This window comes from Apodemus sylvaticus, chromosome 16, assembly GCF_947179515.1.
Source record: "Apodemus sylvaticus chromosome 16, mApoSyl1.1, whole genome shotgun sequence".
NCBI lineage: Eukaryota > Metazoa > Chordata > Mammalia > Rodentia > Muridae > Apodemus > Apodemus sylvaticus.
In genome coordinates, this window is record NC_067487.1 from 8139898 (window position 1) to 8160524 (window position 20627).

Consider the following 20627-nt stretch of genomic DNA (forward strand, 5'->3'; position numbering starts at 1 on the left):
GCCATCCAAGCTCCATTTCTACTGTTACCCTTTGGGGAATCTATCCCTGGTAGCCTGTCTCCTAGCCAGGTGACCTAGCTTCAGCTTGCTAACTATCTACTCTGGAACCACTCTGGACCCCGAACGTGGACTTGAGCAATTTCAGAGATGTTTTGCTTTCTCAGTGTGTGAGGGTATGAATCTTTCCCAGGAGGTGAAAAAATGTTTTAGTGGCCACCTCAAGTCTTTGGGTTTTCTAATAAACTAGACTGGACTGTTTCTAGGTCTTATCCCTAACTTACTCAACATTTGTAAATAAAGTTTAAATGTTACCATCTACATTCTGAAAACTACACAATAAAAAAGATGCCTCTGTATCTAAGGAAGTTGAGTCTTGTGACATTTGGGACATGGGAAAGTCTCTTATCCTCTCTGATCCTAAAATATTCATTTCGTAGAGAGGCTGGGAGAATTCAGTGTGTGTTAAGAGCCTCTTCTTTCTTATATTCCAGTGAGGAGGAAGAAAGGCTTCTCAGATATAGTGCTGAGACCATAGTGTCTAGCATGTTATAGGAGTTGATTAGGTTTTTTGGTGTTTTGTTTTGTTTGTATTTTTCAAGACCAAGTTTCTTTGTGTAACAGCCTGGCTATCCTGGAACTTACTTTATAGTCCAGACTGGCCTTGAACTTGCAGAGTTCTACCTGCCTCTGCTTCGTGAGTGCTGGGATTAAAGGCATGCATGTACCACCACTTCACGGGGCTCTGGAGTTGATTTGATGTGTTTCTTGTCAGTTTTAACGCAGGCATTTTATATGGGGGCACAGTCAACATAAAAGGAAGATTATGTGTACCCCAAATTGTTGATAGAGTATTTCAGAAGCTGAGGAGATGGGTGGGTAGCCGTTCAAGCCCAAGGGCCTGAGTTTGCATCCACGCAAGCTTCTGCAATACCAGGACTCCAGTAGGGAAATGGAGACTCCCTGAAGCTCAGGGGCTAGGGAAGATGGTGGATACACAGCAGTGAACAACGGGTAGAAGGCATACACCGACAGCAGAGGGTGTCTTCTGACCTACATACGTGCTGTATGGAATACGTGCACCTCTCCCTCTCTCGCTCCCTCCCTCTCCCTCCCTCTCTTTCCCTCCCTCTCCCCTCTCCCCTTCTCTCCCCTCCCCCTTTCCCTCTCCTCCCTCTCTCCCCTTCCCCTCTGTCTCTCTCACCTCTCCTTCCCCTCCCCTCCCTCTTCTCTCTCCATCTCTCCCTCTCACACACAGACACACACAACAAAAAAGATATAATCTACCAAACAAAGCTGTTATCAAATTACTTGGTTTATTTTTATACAAGGCTGGGACAATACTGCTGTTTGAATATCCACTGAACTCCCTCCAATTCATGGAAGTGCCTCCCAAAGAACAACAAAATTCGTGTCTGCGTGTATCTCCAATGGACAAAAGCAGGTCCTGAGACTGCGAACTTAGTAGCACAGTGGCAGACCAATCCCTTAAGATGTGGAGGGAAGACTGAGAGGGTTCCGAGGAGGCGCTCATCCCAGCACTGAGAGAAGGGAGGGGACTCACAGACTAGTGTAATAAGAATGTATGTGCCATATTAGATTGTATAGCCAAAACGATTACCAAAAGCAGCCTAAGGATTACATACAGTATTTTGAAACTAATAACTTGGCTTAAAGAGTTATAAGGGGCGGGGATCGGGTAAACAGTCTAAGGTTAAACAGACATCCTTGCAGAAGTTATTTTTGGTGTAAGGTTGTGGTGACCATTGCTCAAGGTTCTAGTGCTGGCAGAGTCTTGGGACAGATAAGTCTTGTCAGGAACACATGCCTGCAAGCCCCTCTGTGACTACTTATTGCCTTTATCTGTCATTAGTACTCAGTGAAAGCGATTCTTATTTGAACAGCTGTCACCTTTTCCCCTTTGGATGGAGTACTTCTGAAGTCCGTCCGATCTGGTCCTATGAACAAGGGCTGCTAACTGGAGATGCGTGTTCACAAGCGCCCTTAACTCAGGCACATAAAGCAGGGGCAGCTTAGAAGGTGCAGTTCTCATGAGCCCACTGTGAGGCTCTTTCCGCTGTTTCGTAGACACTGGCATTCCAAAGTGCTGTTTCTTATGCGATCTTGTTAAAACCCATGCGTTTGCAGAAGCATGTCACACAGAAGGCACAGAGGTCAGAATGGGGCGCCGTGGCAAATTCAGGTCTGTACCAGGAACTGTGCCTTAGAGATCAGCAATCGAGAGGACCAGTGGGGACGGGCTGAGACCGGTTGTAACCATCGACCTCTCAATTCACGGACTGGGGTCTCAGTTTCCCCAGAGCTTCTTGCAAGCGTAGCATGTGATATTAGTGCCAGCACTAATATATAGCAGTGAGAATACATGTATTCCAAACATGCATGCAGCACACGTGTTCTCGTGACATGCTTCACAAATGAGCCGCCTGCTCTGCCTCCCCCCCCCCCCATTAACCTGATTCATCGTTAGTTTTACTTTGTTTCTTTCTTCCCATTCTGGGGCAATCCAGCTATTCAACCCAAGGGGGAAAAAATCATTCTACCACACAGAATTCTTTCTCATACAAAAATAACCCATCGTTGTTTAAGTTTTCTTACTCAAAACTCAGCCTCATAACTATCGTCCTCCTCAAGGCGATCTCTTCTATTTGATGGTCCCTTTCCACCTTGTATCTTAATTTTTTAAACCCTCCAAAGCAGACAAAAATCAGTCTGCTTCTCACTGAAAGAGCATGTCTTATGTTCTTCTCATTTTTCTACTCACCCCAAACCCTTCGGTTTGATTTTTCTTGTACCCTGTTTATACAATGCTTAATGACACAGAGCTTGTGAAGACAAAAGTCACCAAGGTTGAAATTCTCTCCTAGAGCTGCATTTGCTGCAAATACTTGTTTGATCACTGTGAATGAGTTCTTTGCATAGAATTTAACGAGCCCAGAGGACCTAAATTTGCATTTAGCTATTGGTGTTTCAGAAATTTCACTCAACTTGGGGATTACTAAATTGTCCTCGCCCTACCTGCATAAAGAATTGAATTTGATCCTCGGGAGAGGAGAAAGAAAGAGGATGGAAATGAGTGTGAAAATGGGGAGAAGTAAGTCCATCCCACTCAGACTTTATTGGAGTATTATAAGATTTAGTATAACTTAACATTTTCACCCTATATGGGTGTGATAAGGTACTCCTTTAATCCAGCACTCTTGAGTTCAAAGCCAGAGACCCTGAAAAAAAATGTTTCCAACTTATATGGAAAATTTGCTTTATTTATTTATGTATTTATTTTTGGTTGTCTGAGACAGGATTTCTCTGTGTAGCTCTAGCTGTCCTGGAACTCACTCTGTAGTCCTTAAACTCAAGAGATCCACCTGCCTCTACCTCCTGAGTGCTGGGATCAAAGGTGTCTGGGTGGAAAGTTCATTTCTCTATCTTAGGGTATCCATTGCTGTGAAGACATCCCATGAACAGGGCAACCCTAATAAAGGAGACATTTAGTGGAGGCGGTCGTCCAGTTCCAGAGATTTGGTCTGTTACTGTCATGGCAGGGCGCAGGCAGACATGGTGCTGGAGAAGGGGCCGAGAGTTGATCCACAGGCATCAGAAGGAGACTGTGTCACCGGACATAGCATGAGTATAGGAGACCACCTCAAAACCTGCCCCTATAGTGACACACTTCCTCCAACAAGGTCACAGCTCCTAATAGCACCACTTCCTATGGACAAGCATTCAAACACAAGAGTCTGTGGGGGCTATAGACTCATTCACTGTTCAAACCACTACAGTCCCATTTACAGTTATGTAGATCACCTGTGGAAAATGAGCTCTCAGATAAACCTTCTCAAGTTCAAAGTCAACCTGGGCTACCTAGTGGGACCATGTCTCAAGAAAACAAAGATTTATATACAACGCTGTACTGTGTGCACCTTTTTATTTTGACTGTCCTAAATTGTTTATTGGATATGAATTATACAAGTATCACGTGTATCAGCAGTAACAGTGGAGCTGGAGAGTATTGCGTCTTCTCCAGGCTGCACAGAGAGAACCATCAATAGTGTGGTGGAACTAGTAGCCTGTGTGCACCTTTTAAAACAAAACGTTATTTGTAAAAATTGAGCTTGTTAGTGAAAGGTCTCCTGCCGGGGAGCAAGGAAGTCACTGAGAAGGGCTATCCTTTCAACACACAGAAAAGCAGAGAGGAAGATGTCGGAAGCCCTGAGGGAGTTAAGGCACACAAGGCAGAGTGGGAATCCCTCCTTCCCTGTCTCAGAGAGGAAACCTGGAGGACACAGGCCTGCAGACAGGTCGTCCGTGACTCGCCAGTGGCAGAAAGCTGAGAGATTGTCAAGAGGAAGAAAAGCAGGATTCTGAGAAAGTGGGGGAGGGAGGCACGTCTGTTGAAGTGTCCCTGACTTACAGGTGGAGACATATGCATCTTAGCATCCTGGTGCCCCAGCCCTGGAGAAGCAAGAGTGGCACCTCCTTCCCTGGAATCCAGACACACTAGGAGGCTTAGATGACATGTCTGTATCTCTGTGTAGCAGGCGAGGAACCCAGAATCAACTATGAGGTTGGACACAGGGAAGGCAGTGGTTACCCTGTTTTGGCATTCTTTTCTTTTTCTTCTCTAGACAGGGGTTCTCTCTGTGTAGCCCTGACTGTCCTGGAACTCACTTTGTAGACCAGACTGGCCTTGAACTCGGAGATCCACCTGCCTCTGCCACCTGAGTGCCGGGACTAAAGGTGTGCAGACCCGCCAATGCCACCAAGCTTGGGCTGGTATTCTAACAATTACTTGTTTTGAAGCTTTTATAAACAAATGCTTCCAAAATGTTTTCTTTTTTTAAAAAAAGAATATATGAAAAGCCCTTAGGAGTAGATGCTGCCTTGTCCTCTCAGCTGCACATTTGCTTCCAGATGCTCACACCGAGATCTTAAACGCCCTCACAGATCCTGAGAGCACTTCCTGGCCAGACAAGCAAGAAGAAGCACACTGAGAATCTGAGCACACCTCTCAGTTTGCCAACAAACTGCAGAACGCTTTGCTCATCCGATTTGCTTAAAGCATAGAATAAAAGAGAGTTGGGTTAATTACCATTTAAAAAATGTTATGTGTCTGAGTGATCTGCCTGCACGCATGTCTTGTGTGCACCACACAGATGTAGTACAGATGTCAGGTACCCTGAAACAAATGACAGAGGAGCGGGGCGGTGGTGGCGCACACCTGTAATCCCAGCAGTCTGGGAGGCAGAAGCAGGTGGATTTCTGAGTTCGAGGCCAGCCTGGTATACAGAGTGAGTTCCAGGACAGCCAGGGCTATATAGAGACACGAAAAACAAAATCCAAACAAAACAAAACAAAACAACAAAAAAAGGGACAGAGGACTGCGATCGCAACAGGTGCACCTGTGTAACTCATGGAAATTCTTGTTTTAGAATATTTGTCAGTCGTGCATCAGAAACATACTGACGTCAACATATTCATTCACTACAAGGACTGAATCCAACTTATATTTCTGACAAAATGGGACAAGGTTCAACTTTGGGCTTTTTGTTTTCCTTAATAAGTAATCAACCCAAACAAACCATTCGGGCTAAAGCAAGTCCCATAGCAGCATGTTTTGTTTGGTTCTTTGACACAGGATCTCACTGGGAAGCCCAGGCTGCCCTTACTCTTTGGCTCCTCCTGTGTGCTGGGGGCACAAGCCTGCCCAGTGTTGCTTGCTTGACTGCCTGCCTGCTTTTGTCTCTTTCTTTAAATTACTATTTCACCTTCTTTCTTTCTTTTTTTTTAAAGATTTACTTATTTATTATATGTGAATAAACTGTAGTTGCCTTCAGAGATTCCAGAAGAGGGCATCAGATCTCGTTACCGAATGTCGTGAGCCACCATGTGGTTGCTGGGATTTGAACTCAGGACCTTCAGAAGAGCAGTCAGTGCTCTAACCGCTGAACCATCTCTCCAGCCCTTTCACCTTCTTTCAGTGCCTTCTGAGTTTAGGGCTGAACACTTACTTATTTGCATTTTAGGTAGGGCCATTGGGAAAAAATCTGCACACAATCCCTTAGAATTTAGTAACTGAATTTCTCAGGTTCTAGTGACGAGTCAGCGCAGGTGGGAGGCATCTTAAAGTGTTGTTTGCAGAGTTGTGGGTTCCCATGGCTCTTGTGGTCGACAGTTAGGTTTGTACCAGACAAAGGGATCTTTTACTATTGTTTGAGGGCAGGGATTTGACCCAGACAGGAAGGTGGTTGAAGGGAAATGGCACACCTATTTCACCACCCTAAGCTACGGGTAATGAAGCCAGACAAACTAATATACTTATTTCCCCTTTTGGAAATAAGTAAGAAGCAGAGAGGGCCTGAAGACACACACCTTTGAGGGGAGCAGAGGACGGCACAAAAATGGCAGCACAGTCACAGGTTTTTCACATTGAAGAGAGTTGTGGTCAGGTGGCTGAGCATTGCAAAGGCAAACGAGGAGAGGAATCACAGAAAGCATTTCGAATCAGCAATTCTTGACTCAGAGGATCAGCAATAAAGGTTGATATCTGCCCAAGACAAAGCTCTCATTTGTTACTTTTCTGTCACTTTGAGACAACACGTGCCAGCAAGGAAGCCCTTGGAAGGAAGTCCTCCTGAGTAGGGACAAGTGTCCATCCCAGGCATGGTGGCAGACCGGCTGAGAGCTTTCGCCTCAGATCAAAAGCAGGAAACAGAGTGGCCTTGAGAGGCACGCCCCTAAGCTCTCATAACTGTCGCCAGTGAGACACTTCCTCCAGACATATCTCCTAAGTCTCCTCAAACAGGGAGCCAACCTTCAAATGCTGGGCTACGGGAGACATTTTGTCCTTCACATCGCCTCTGCCTAGTTGTGATCATGTCGTATAGACATGATCCTCTGTTCATCTGTTTATTTTGTAAGGTGGCTATTGTGCAAGCCGCCCTTCTAGCAAAGCCTTTTGCAAGTACTTGTTCACACGAGACAGACCTGTTCTCCCTCATTACCTTCCACATTTAATTATCTGTGCTTTCACTGTTATTTGTGTTTGGCAGTGACAGGGTCCTACTGTATGGCCCTGGCTGGCCTGGAACTCACAGAAATCCTCCTGCCTCTGCCTGCAGAGTGCTGAGTTTAAAAGCATGGGCTGCCACACTTGGCTTTATCTGTTTTGTTTGTTTGTTTGTTTGTTTTTCTTTAATAGCGTTTGACAAACAGCACATTCTGAGTAGGCCTGCTCTCACAGGGCTATCCCAACACCATCCTTCCTTGGGATAAATGCTTATACTGTACAGGATTTCCCGCCAATAACATGAGCTGTCTCTTCCTGATGCCTTACCATGTGGCACTGGCACTCATGATAAACAGTCTACTGGCTGAAGCTCACACAGTCCCCGGCACATCCAAGGGCTTGATACGTACCAAGAGGTTCTGTTTCACCTTTTGTACATACGAGCCTGTCCGTGTGTGTCTGTGTTCTTCCAGGCTTGATGCTGGTGAAGAGCTTCTGAAAACACAAGGTTAGAAACAAAGGCAATGCTCCCTACAATTTCGTTCAGTGTTCCAGGTCCAAGCCTTTGGATATGAAACACCAGGATTAGTCCTAGGCAAGTGAGAACAGAGACAGCCCTGCAGATGCAGAGGCCACTTCCAGAGTGGCAGAAGCTGAGCAGACCCTTCAGCAGGGAGGAGAGCCTGAGCGCCTCAGCCAAGTGCCCACCGTGGGCTGCTAGCTTGGGGACTGGTGGCACTAGAGTCCTGATATCAGTGGCTTCATTCATTTAGTTGTTTTTATTTGCTTTAAATTAAAATTAAATTTTTGTTAACTTTAAATTAAATTAGCATTCAAAATAATGAGCGGTTACATGACCACCTTGTTGGTCATCCTTCTCTGCTTGCCTCCCCCATCCACCTCCCCCCTCCATCATCTTTCTACCCCTCCCCTCCCCCTCCCCATTCCTTTCCTCTTTCCAGTCTCTCCTGTTTCCAAGTCTCATCTGTTCTGCAATCTTTTTATTTCATGTTCCCCATCAGTATCTTTCTCCTACTTCAGTAATACGCGCGCGCACATGCACGCACACACACACATTGTATACAGTCATATGTACATATATGTCTGTGTAAAATATATAATTTTATATATATCACATATACATATCCTCCATGAGAAAGAATATGCAGTTATTAGTCTCCCTGACTCTTGCTTGTTTTGCGTAACACAAGGCTCTCCAGTTCCATCCACTTTCCTGCGAAAGCCATGACTCAGTTTCTTCATGGCCAAGTGGAAAACTGCTCCACAGCCCTTGTATTGCCAGGTGCGGTTTTTAAAACCGCCAGGAGAGACTTGTATGTGTGACGGAGGCTGTGGGGGAGGGAGAGGCACACATCACCAGACACATAGCACAGTCAAGTTTTTCCCAGTAGAAAAGATAAGCAGTTTCCATTTGCCCCCGCCCCCCAGGCATCTTATTTATTAAACGGTCATTTGAGCTGTATCGGCAAGCCCTGGAGGTAAACCAGGGTGGAAACAGCATTTGATGCTGCTAAGAGTCTGGCAAACTCTCCCTGGTTGGTACAGGTTGTTGTGGGTGATGCAAGGTTGAACAAGAGAGCAGTGGATAACAGGGTCCCTGGGCAAGACCCGGAAGTCGTGCTAACAGGTCCAGCCTGGCTCCTGTGCGACTGCACCATCGCCTTGGGAATAGGAACCTGCTGTGGTGCTGAAGATGGAGGAGGAGGAGGAACAGGAAGAGGAGGAGGACAGGCAGTCGTGGCTGGGAGGTAGCCAAGAGTGATGAATGGCAATAGCCTGTGCCCTTTGGAGAGCCTCTTGGACTCCGTTGACCAACAACTGGAAGGGAGTTTCCCATGCTTGGCACTGGGGGCTTTCTTAGACAGTCTGTGGCTCTTAGAGGCAAGCCAACAACACAACTACTGGAAGCAGTCTATGATATGCAGTTCCAGTGGTGCACTTGAAAAGCTCATGAAATTCAGTTTGGTCCATTCCTGGTATTCACATTCCACAATATAACATTGCAGATGCATTTCTTCCCATCCGACTTAGTCAGGGTTTCTATTCCTACACAAACATCATGACCAAGAAGCAAGTTGGGGAGAAAAGGGTTTATTCAGCCTACACTTCTACATTGCTGTTGATCACCAAAGGAAGTCAGGACTGGAACTCAAGCAGGTCAGGAAGCAGGAGCTGATGCAGAGGCCATGGAGGGGTGCTGCTTACTGACTTGCTTCCCCTGGCTTGCTCAGCCTGTTTTTTTTATAGAACTCACAACTACCAGCCCAGGGATGGCACCACCCACAAGGGGCCCTCATACCCTCAATTACTAATTGAGAAAATGCCCCACAGCTGGATCTCATGGAGACATTTCCCCCAACTGAAGCTCTCTCTGTGATAACTTCAGCCTGTGTCAAGTTAACACACAAAACCAGCCGGTTCACCATTGAATATTGGATGGCAACTCCTAAGTACCCCAAGAGATTTTTTAAAACGTGTAGATTCCAGCTCACAAAATAACTGGCAGAGGCACAGCCTAAGTGTGGGAATTATGTCCATTGCAAGTTTACGTGATAATGTAGATTTCATGTTGAATTTTGGGCACCTGGAAAATAGACTAAGCAGTTGACATGACTTTAGATTCCAGTAACCTTGACATTAAACTGTGGTATGTGTGCACACTGATGCAGAACACTGCCTCTGAAGTCGCTGGTGAATCACGGAGATAGTTATCAAGTCTGCGGCTGGCGAAGCTGTTCCCAGAAGCCCCGCAGAGCTAGCTCACCAGGAGTCTGAGTGCTCTAACTCGGTGTCTGTCTGCTCTGAGCTCAGAACGGTGCATGCGACCCTTTCTAAGCCATCAGACTACGGTGCCAGCACACAGCAGCAAGGGCAGCCATTCCTCACTCTCAGAGCTAAAGGTGGTGGTGGCAGAGTGGCATGCTGGATCAGCCAGTGGGCGATGCTCTTCCCAGTCCAACAGATTGGGAACATCAGATGCAGCAAGCAAGAGGAGCACACAGATGGAGTAGCACTTCACACTCAAAAAGTCCCAGCCAGTACTTGTGACTGGTTCAGAAATTAACACTGAACTTAAAACCACATTGGAGAAAACCTGCTGTCTGTGATTCCAATAGCCTGGAGAGGTCGCCACCCACAGAGCATTGCCCAACTCCAGAGTGCCGTTCATCCCTTAGAAACTCAGTGGCCTGAGCCCAGAGGGGTCGGGCTGTTATTTAATCTTCTCTGTGTTTTAATCTTCTTAAAGAAGATTTTCTTTCCTCTTTTCAAACCTTGAATCCTGGGAATTAAATCCAAATTCTTATGTTCATAAGACAAGTACTTTCCCAACCAAGATACCCTTCTGGCCACCAGTAAACTGCATTTTAACAGGCATATGTTCTTTTAAAATCTTTTTTTAATTATTTCCATGACTTTAAATGATGTGTGTGTGTGGGGGGGGGGTGTCTGTGTGGGGCATGTGCACGTGCTCACAGAGGCCAGGGTGTCAGGCTGCTTTGGAGGTGGGTTTAGGATGCGGGGATTTGTCTAGGTTTCTCTGAGTCAGCGTATCTGTCTCATGTTCTGTTTGGTTGGAATCCTGAATGCTATGACTGGTGAACAGGACTGAAGCATAATTAGCCCTTCATCTAAACACCCTGGTTTTAGCGTAGAGTAAATCAACAGGAGCGTGAGGCACGGGTGCCATCTGTACAAGACGAAGCCAAGTCATGTGAACTGACGGTGCAGAGGCAGACCCTCAAGTCTCAAGATTGTCTCTTTCTTGTGTTTCCTAAGGACGCTGGTCTTCCCTGTTCTGATCCGGGGAGGGAAGCCCACCCTGCTGTTCACCTTTGTGTTGGCCTTCCTCTTCTGCACCTTCAATGGCTACTTGCAGAGCCGATACTTGAGCCAGTTTGCAGTGTATGCTGAAGACTGGGTGACCCATCCCTGTTTCCTGACAGGTGAGTGCACACAGGTCAGCCCTTCTTCTCCTGCCCCACAGGCTTCCATCAGAAAGTCCACATTAGAGAGGGAAACACAAGTCTGGCAAGACTCCTCCTCCTCCTCCTCCTCCTCCTCCTCCTCCTCCTCCTCCTCCTCCTCCTTCTCCTCCTCCTCCTCCTCCTCCTCCTCCTCCTTAGGGAGCCCAAAGGGTGAGGCTGTCCTTGATTGCTCAGGCCAGGCTAGGAGGCCTAAGCCAGGCAGGTACCTTGCTTCCTTTGGTCCTTAAGCACGTGGTGTGATTTGGAGAACTTGGAAACAGCAGCAAGCTACAGCAGCAGGGTAAGGGCGCCCAGCGATGCAGTGGCTGCTTCTGACTCAGCTGTCTGTGGCCCAGAGCTCGGGATCTAGAATAACCAGGGCCGCTTCTCACTTCTCACTCAGCTGCTCTCTCAAATGCTAATTTTTTTTTATTTTTTGAGAATTTCATGCATGTATATTGTAATATGTATATGTATGTATATATATATGTATGTGTATATGTGTGTGTGTGTGTGTGTGTAAAATGTATGTGAGTACTCTCTGTTACTGTCTTCAGACACACCAGAAGAGGACATTGGATCCCATTACAGATGGCTGTGAGCTACCATGTGGTTGCTGGGATTTGAACTCAGGACCTCTGAAAGAGTAGTCAGTGCTCTTAACCACTGAGCCATCTCTCCAGACCTATGTATTGTATTTATAATCTTTCCACCACTCCCCTCTGCATCCTCCGACTCCATGTTTCCCCAACATCCTCTCAGACTCACGACCCCTTTTTAATTATTGTGACACATGGACACACACACACACACACACACACAGCAGAAATGAACCGAGTTATGTATTGTTTTTCACATGTATATGCATTTAGGGCTGACCACTTGGGATTGGATGATCTAACATGGAGCTAATCCCTAGAGAAATTGATTTTTACCCATCTCAGCAGCTATTGGTCACCTGCTGCTATTCTTCGTGTGACACTTCCCCCAGCCACATTGGCATGCCAACCGGTGTTGTCCCCGAGTTAGGTCTCTGTTTGAGTAACCGTATCGTTGAGATTTCATGGGTACACCTTCCCTGTCGTGTCTGAAGGTGCTATGTCACAGCAGATGCCCCGGTCCTCGGGCTCTTCGTCTGTATTCTCGCCCTTTCTTGATATTCTCTGAACCTTGACTGTAGTGGTTGGGTTACGGATGTATCGGTTCAAATCGGGAGCTGTGCCCTCAGTTCTCTGCATGGTGAGAGCTGTAGGTTCCTGTAATGGCGTCTGCTGCAAGAAAAAGCTTCCTTGCTGAAGGATGAGCGCTACACTGAAGAGGCTGGGTTGGAGCACAGCTAGGCCTGGGTCTCAGAGAAATCAAATGAGTCATTTTTGTGTAAATTGTTTGGATCATTCTGATAACGTCCTTTCCGCCTGTGGGTGTAGTCACCATCTACAGCAACCTGGGACATATCACGTCACCCAGAGGCACCTTTGCAGCTGGTCTGCAACCTGAGCTGTCAGCTGTTTACAGACCTCTCCCCCAACATTAAATGGAAGGACCTGGAAATAGCAGTGACACACCCAGCAGGAAGTGAGCCAGATCCCTCGCCTTATGGCTTCCATACAGTGTATAACTCTGTGAGGAGACCGGAAGCTGCCAGATAGGTAGTCAGCCTTCAGCTAGCTGCTGCCAGAAGCAACATTATAAGGAAAAACTTCCCCTAGCCATAAATGTGCTCAGTTTGAAAGATTTGCCGCTTTAAGTAACAGAGGAAGAAGATTCTCTGAGCCGCAGTTATGAGCAATGCAGGTAGAAGGGCTTTCCCACAGAAATGCACAGCCTGTCTCAAACTGTCAGTGTGTTCAAGGAGGCTGAGGCAGAGGGAAGCTCGCAAGAGCAAAGTGAAGGGGAGTGTGGCAGGTATTTACAAAGATAGCAGTGGTGGTATCGAGTTCGCCTTAACTATTTCTGAGGTAGACCCCTTACAGACACATCTAGAAGGTGCAGTGGCTGCTGGGTAGGGATGGGTAAGGTTCTGGCAGAACCTGTGTGTTAGTTCCTACATGTGTATACACATACTCCTTCTTCAGCCCCACTCTATTTTTTCTACGTATATACATGCTTCTACTGTTCTACTGTTCCTGTAAGTATACATGCATGTCCCCATGTTCTGCTATTCCTACATGTATATACATGCATGCCCCCTGCTCTACTGTTCCTACATGTATACATGCATGTCCCCATGTTCTGCTATTCCTACATGTATATACATGCTTCTACTGTTCTACTGTTCCTGTATGTATACATGCATGTCATGTTCTACTGTTCCTACATGTATATACATGCATGCCCCTTGCTCTACTGTTCTTATATGTATACATGCATGTCCCCATGTTCTGCTACTCCTACATGTATATACATGCTTCTACTGTTCTACTGTTCTTGTATGTATACATACATGTCCCCATGTTCTACTGTTCCTACATGTATATACATGCATGCACCCCTGCTCTACTGTTCCTACATGTATACATGCATGCCCCCTGCTCCACTGTTCCTACATGTATACGTGCATGCCCCCTTGTTCTACTGTTTCTACATGTGTATGCATGCTTGCTCCCTCCTGCTCAACTCTTCCTATATGTATACATACATGCCCTCCACATACACTCTGTTGTTCCTCCATGTACACGAGCATCCCCTCTCCTGGCTTTGCTTACTGATTTATTTCAATTAGGTTTGGCAGAAGTGGATCCATTTTTAACTCTGGTAATGTATCAGTTAATACTCTCCTCACTTTGACAAAATATAAAACAAAAGCAGCTTAAGGAAGGAAGGGTTTATTGGGGCTCACAGTTTGAGGGTACAGCCCCATCATGACAGGGGAGGCACTGCAGCAGGAGAACAATGGTCACATTGGATCCACAGTCAGGAAGCAGAGAGAGATGGGTGCTACAGCTCAGCTTGCTTTCTCTTTACTGAGCTGAGGACCTTAGCGGCAGAAGGAGCCACTATACTCGGGGTAGATCTTCCCACCCTAGTTAGAGTTGGAAGGGAAGGAGAGGAGAGGTTCAGAACTGAGCTCCAAGGACCTGCCCGGCTCCCAGAGCGCATGCGCTCCCACGGAGTGCTGCAGTTTCATCCCTGTGCTACACTTGTTATTCCGTTCTGAGCAGCAAGCAGTAGCCAAGCCACAGCCTGGATACTCTCTTGTCTTAAGATTCCTTCCACCAAACACAATTCAGCCCCATTCCAGTTCCCAGGACATAAGCAGAATGCTGCCAGTCGTTGCCACAATGTAACATAATGGCTTCTAGTTCCTGATAGGACCAGTGTTCCCTCTAGTGTTTCTCTTGGGATTCTGGACTTCTGAACTCCTACCAGGATGGGCCAGTAAGCTCTGAGTACATCCGTTTACAGCTTCTCTAGCATGGAGTTGCAACTCCCACTGTGAGCTGGTTCCATCTTCCAGGAGCCTGGAGGTCAACATTACCATTGCTATCTTTTTGGTTTTTTTGTTTATGTTTAGGATAATGGATTTTAAAAAAAAGATTTATTCTATTTATATGAGTATATTGTTTCCAGACACACCAAAAGAGGGCATCAGATCCCTTTACAGATGGTTGTGAGCACGATGTGGTTGCTGGGAATTGAACTCTGGACCTTCGGGAAGGTAGTCAGTGCTCTTCCCTGCTGAGTCATCTCTCCAGCCCACACTGTTGCTATCTTTGTAAATACTTGCCAGGCTCACCTTCATTTTGCTCTTACAAAATGCTGCACCCCTCCTTCTAGTTTCAGTTGGTTCTCCTCCCTGTAACAAAAAACATCACCATTTGAGAGGACAGTGCATCCCTGCTAGGGAAGGCATGGTAGGGACTGGTCATGCTGTGTCTTAGTCAGGATTTCTCTTCTCCCACAAACATGACCAAGAAGCAAACTGGGGAGAAAAAGGGTTTATTCAGCTTACACTTCCATGTTGCTGTTCATCACTAAAGGAAGTCAGGACTGGAACTCAAGCAGGTCAGGAAGCAGGAGCTGATGCAGAGGCCATGGAGGGGTGTTTCTTACTGGCTTGCTTCCCCTGGCTTGCTCAGCCTGCTCTCTATAGAGTACAGGGATGGCACCACCCACAAGGGGCCCTCCCACCTTGATCACCAACTGCAAAAAAAATGCCCCACAGCTGGATCTCATGGAGGCATTTCCCCAAATGAAGCTCCCTTTTCTGTGATAAGTCCGGCCTGTGTCAAGTTCACACAAAACCAGCCAGTACAATTGACCCCTTGTCAACTGGACACACAAACACATCACTATTAAGCTTCAACCCTTACTTTCTTATTCATCCCCAAGATCTAAATAACTTTAAATGTTCCACAGACTTTACATATTAAAAGCTCATCCCTTTAAAATGTCCAATATCTTTTAAAATACATCTTTTAAAAATTCAAAGTCTCTTTAACTGTGGGCTCCACTAAAATACTTTCTTCCTTCAAGAGGGAAAAATATCAGGGCACAGTCACAATCAAAAGCAAAATCAAACTCCAACTGTCCAATGTCTGGGATCCAACTCACGATCTTCCAGGCTCCTCCAAGGGCTTGCGTCACTTCTCCAGCTCTGCCCTTTGTAACACATACCCTGTCTTCCAGGCTCCAGCTGCCTGTATTCCACTGCTGCTACTGTTCTTGGTGGTCACCTCATGGCACTGGCATCTCCAAAACACTGCTGTCTTCCTCTGTAACTAGGCTTCACCAATAGCCTCTCATAGGCTCTCTTCACGGTGCCAAGCCTCAACTCCTTTGCATGACCTCTTCAGTCCTGGGCCATCAATTGCAACTGAGGCTGCACCTTCACCAATGGCCTTCCACAGCCTCTCACAGTGCTGAGCCTCAGCTGCTCTTTATGACCCCTTCATGCCTTCAAAACCAGTACCACCTGGGTGACTCTTACATATCACCAGCCACAGCACAAAGTACAACCTTGGCTATCTCTGGAACCCAGCCTCTCTGTGCTCTTAGAAAACTCTTCCCAAAAGATTTCACCTCAATGACGCTGGTCTCTTCTTAATCATGGCTAATTTCTTAGCTCCAGCTAACCAGCATCAATAGTCCCAGTAATGCAAAGGTTTTGCTTTAGTAGTTCTGGTATCTTGTTAATCACAGCTGATTCTTCAGCCCTAGCTAACCAAAACCACAGAATCTTCACAATCAAAACAGCAACAACCCTGATAAGAGTCTTAAATTTTCCCTCTGAAATTTCACAAGCCAGGCCTCCATCTTCTGCACTGTTCTTAACATTATCTTCCAAGCTCCTACAGAACATTCCTAATGGCTCTTCTAGCTCAAAGTTCTAAAGTCCTTCCACAGTCCTCAAAACATGGTGAGGTTGTCCCAGGAATACCCCACTATGCTGGTATCAATTTGTCTTAGTCAGGGTTTCTATTCCTGCACAAACATCATGACCAAGAAGCAAGTTGTGGAGGAAAGGTTTTATTCAGCTTATATTTCCATATTGCTGTTCATCACTAAAGGAAGTCAGGACTGGAACTCAAACAGGCCAGGAAGCAGGAGCTGATGCAGAGGCCATGAGGGATGCTTCTTACTGGCTTGCTTCCCCTGGCTTGCTCAGCTTGCTCTCTTATAGAACCCAAGAACACCAGCCCAGGGATGGCACCACCCTCAAGGGACTCCCCTCCCATCACTAATTGAGAAAATGCCCACAGCTGGATCTCATGGAGGTACTTCCCCAACTGCAGCTCCTTTCTCTGTGATAACTCCAGCCTGTGTCAAGTTGACACACACAACCAGCCAGTACATGCTGTGTCAGCAGTCAGGAGGCAAAGGGAGATGAACTCTGTTGTTAGGCTGGCTTTCTCCCTTTATTTAATCCAGGACCCCAGGGCTATGGAACGGGTACATCTTTTCGCTCCAGTTAACCTGTGCAGTCTTGTTCAGATGTTTGTCTCTTCCGTGTTTCAGGATCCTGTCAAGCTGACAATCACTTTTTAACCATCTTAGATACATTTTTTTAAAGGCTTTTAAAATTCCACAACTCTGCTTTCCTTTCTATTTAAAAGCCAAATCATGTAGATGTAATATCCAAACTCCAAATATAAGAACTAGTGAGTCCACTCTAATCATCAGGTTACAGGAAGACTTATCGAGGCATTTGATATGTTAGGGGGAAAAAAACTTAATATGTCTAGTGTCAGTGTCAGAATGAGGAAATCAGGGGCCTGTTCCAAAGGGTCTGTTTACTATGAGAGGGCGTCCTGTGGCTTGGCAAATTCCACAGTTTCCTGAGTGTACACAGCACTGATAACAGTTGCAACACCATTTGGCCTTCACATTTTTAATATCTCAGAAAAATCAGATTTGCCTTTTGATATCAGTAATTTTTTTATTGTTGTCTTTGTTGTTACAAAGCAGAGTTTCGGCATTTTGCCTTTCCTGGTTGAAAATAGCTCATGTGATATGTATGCTTTCCATGACGACCGCTTCCGGGAGCTTTTCCTGACTGCCAGGCAGAAGCAGACATGAATGCATCTTTATTAAAGCCTCACACACTACTTCCTAAAACCAGGAACACTCCCGAGGACTCCAAGAAACATCCCAGGGAGAGATGCCTCAGAGGTGCTAGGTGGGGGCCTGTGAGAGACACATAGTTTGTCACCCCTGGGGACGGAGGCTAAGGGGATGAGTGGTCACGTGTCAGAGGAAAGCTGACTTGGGGTGCTGGGAGCAGGTTAGTGGGGTGAAAGCCAGGGTCGTGCACTACAGAGCCAGAAGGAGGAAAGAGGAGGAGCAGAGTCACGATCCTAGGACCCCAGGGGTAAGGTGTGCGGCCAGGGAGTATGTGCCTCTCCTCACGTGGAGGGAAGACTTTGAGCATTCCCTCATGCAGTTTTCCTGAGGAAAAGGAAGATAAATATACGTGCAGGCTCCTTCCCCTGTCCGGGTCATACGTGCAGGTCATTTCCCCTGTCCAGAGCTAGTTCCCCTGTCCAGGTCATACGTGCAGGCCATTTCCCCTGCCCAGGTCATACGTGCAGGCCATTTCCCCTGTCCAGGTCATACGTGCAGGCCATTTCCCCTGCCCAGGTCATACGTGCAGAGCTAGTTCCCCTGTCCAGGTCATAGGTCCTGTTTTCTGTTCCTGTCATAGTAAAAACACAGATCAGGACCACGAATTAGGTCAGAGTGTTTTGGGTAGGATGAATGCCCAGAAGCATGCTCAAGGAAACAGCCACTGCCCCCGCTCACACTGGTGCATGTGCTGTTGCCGCCAGCCTCGGCTCACACTCAGGCTGACGCCGACACAAAGGATCGCGGTGTGCTGTTCAGCTGAGCATGGCTTTCTTACGTCCTGCCAGTTATTAACTATAATCATCTTGTTTATTCTTCAGGCTTTGCCCTGTGGTTAGTAGGCATGGTGATAAATATCCACTCAGACCACATCCTGAGGAATCTGAGAAAACCAGGGGAAACTGGATACAAAATACCCAGGGGTGAGTACGGAGGGGAAACCTTTCTACAAAGTTGCTTTGCACGCTGCCCACCTGCCTTCTTTTCTCAGCTCAGAACTCACAGCACAGCGTTTACAACCGACTGAAAGTTTTTATGGTGAACCACAGTTAGGTCTGACTTCCGGGAAGATGTTTAAGAGGTGAAGGCTGTCATTGTTTGGAGGCTGGATAAGGAGGACTTACAGGCCACTCTGATACTTCCTGTCCAGCACTGTGACAGAATGGCTTCATTTATCAAATCTCCCTCTTAAAAAACTATATAAAATATTGGATGAGATTTTTTTGTTTGTTTAGAAAAAACTTTAAAAATACATTAATTGTATTGCCCGGAAAAGCAGTCATGTGCCAATAGCATCTGCATGTGTGGCGGAGTTTAGAGGATACGGTGTGACCCTGTATGACTGGTACCCCCTTCTGTACACTTATAGCCCAAATCCATGGCCTTTGGTCCACCTGAGAAGCTCGGAGCTGTGGGTTATGTTCCCTGTGATCTAGGTGTAGTGCATCCCCTGACCTACTCGTAAAGCCCCAGAGGCCCCTGTCTTCACCACATCTGTAGAGCCCTCAGTGCAGTATCACTGCCCGGAGGAAGGGACATTCAAAAGTTGTGGGTCCCACGAGGAACTAGAGCACCATGTATAAGAGTTCCGCTGACCTGGAGAACTGGATAGAGGCAGGTTTTATAGTGGAGGGTGTCACTGATGGGTAAACCAGGAGAGTTTGGTGGGTGAACCTAAAACATTGAAAGAGAAATCACTAGAGGTTGATTAATAACAAAAAATAAGATATGCTTCCCCTACCAAAATAGAATAAACCACGCCAAATTTCAAATTGCTGCCAACTCCCAAGAGCCAGAAAGCAGCAGAGCCAGCCCAGAAATTCCAGTCATGTGTGTGTGTGTGTGTGTGTGTGTGTATGTGTGTGTGTGTGTGTGTGTGTCTCGGCAGGGCACTGACGGCTGATGGAGGACCACCCTCCTCCAGTCTACAGTAGTGAGCAGGTGGGTTGGTTGCTGTGGCTTACAGGAGCAGGGGTGACTCAGGGCCCCCACAGCCCACCCAGCCCGGGTAGTGACTCACAAAAGCCACATTGCTGGAGTACCCTGCCTGACTTGCCCGCTTGGCAGCTTGACGGGTCAGAGTCTCTCCTCCCCTGCAGTGACTATTTATTACCTTTCTAGTGTGAGAGGTACCCTGTCAACCCTAACGCTCAGGAGATTCCTGAGCCACCTAAGCATGGCGGGTAATTTCTCCGTTTCATGCCCTCCTCTGTGTGCGAAGGTTTTGCTTTAAGGGAGACAGCAACACAACTTGGGCGTGGTGGGGGAACGGGAACGGGAGCTGAGGGATGGGAGAGGGTCGCTGGGGTTGTGAGCGCTTGTGAGCTCCACAGCTGAGTCCAGTGTGGTTCTTCAAAGGAGAGTGCCTGGGCACTGCCTCCTGCCTCCCATCCACATCTGCATGATAAGCACCTGATTCCAGACATGGGAGACGCATGCAGGGGACAGACAGAAGGAAGTACCCCAGCCACGGAAGTGACAGGTTCAAGAAACACCACATCTAAGAGACTTGGCACACCTCTTTCATCACTACAACCACTCATCACTGATCAGAGAGTATCTTGACGAGGAAGGACTTGTTTTGGCCTACAGTTGGGAGGGTACTGGGAAGCACAGCAGAATGTCACAGCTGGAACGCCTCACCCCGGGGATCAGGAAGCCAAGGTGAAATCAGGAGTGGGCTAGAAATACTCTGGAGGTCTGCCTACCTTAACAACCACTTTCTCCTAAAAGTTTTATAAGCTCACCCAAATGGTGCCAGGAACTAGGGACTGAGTGTTCAGATACATGAGTCTATGGGGGACACTTCATAGTCACTGATGCTCGTAAGGTCCAGAGACAGCAGGATCCTAGGGGAGGTCCTGCCTAGCCAGCAGTGCCACACGAAAGCCCAGAGGCACTCCCTAGACAGCAGCCTGTCCCTGTCATGGCAGAGATGCCATCCAGATGTGCATCCCTTTTCCTTCAAGTTTCTTTTTCATTCAAAATTCTCACCATATTAGGGCTGGCTTAGAACTTGTTGTGTAGATCAGGCTACTCCCAAGCTCACAGAGATG

General features: G+C 46.9%; 1 protein-coding gene across 1 annotated transcript in view; it reads left to right on the plus strand.

The window, feature by feature from the left end:
• Srd5a1 (steroid 5 alpha-reductase 1) overlaps positions 1-20627 on the plus strand; it is a 40743-nt gene that overhangs the window by 703 nt on the left and 19413 nt on the right. Inside the window, exons 2-3 of the mRNA XM_052159956.1 lie at positions 10820-10986; positions 18393-18494. Coding sequence (XP_052015916.1) covers positions 10820-10986; positions 18393-18494 — 269 coding nt within the window. The remainder of the gene's footprint in view (positions 1-10819; positions 10987-18392; positions 18495-20627) is intronic.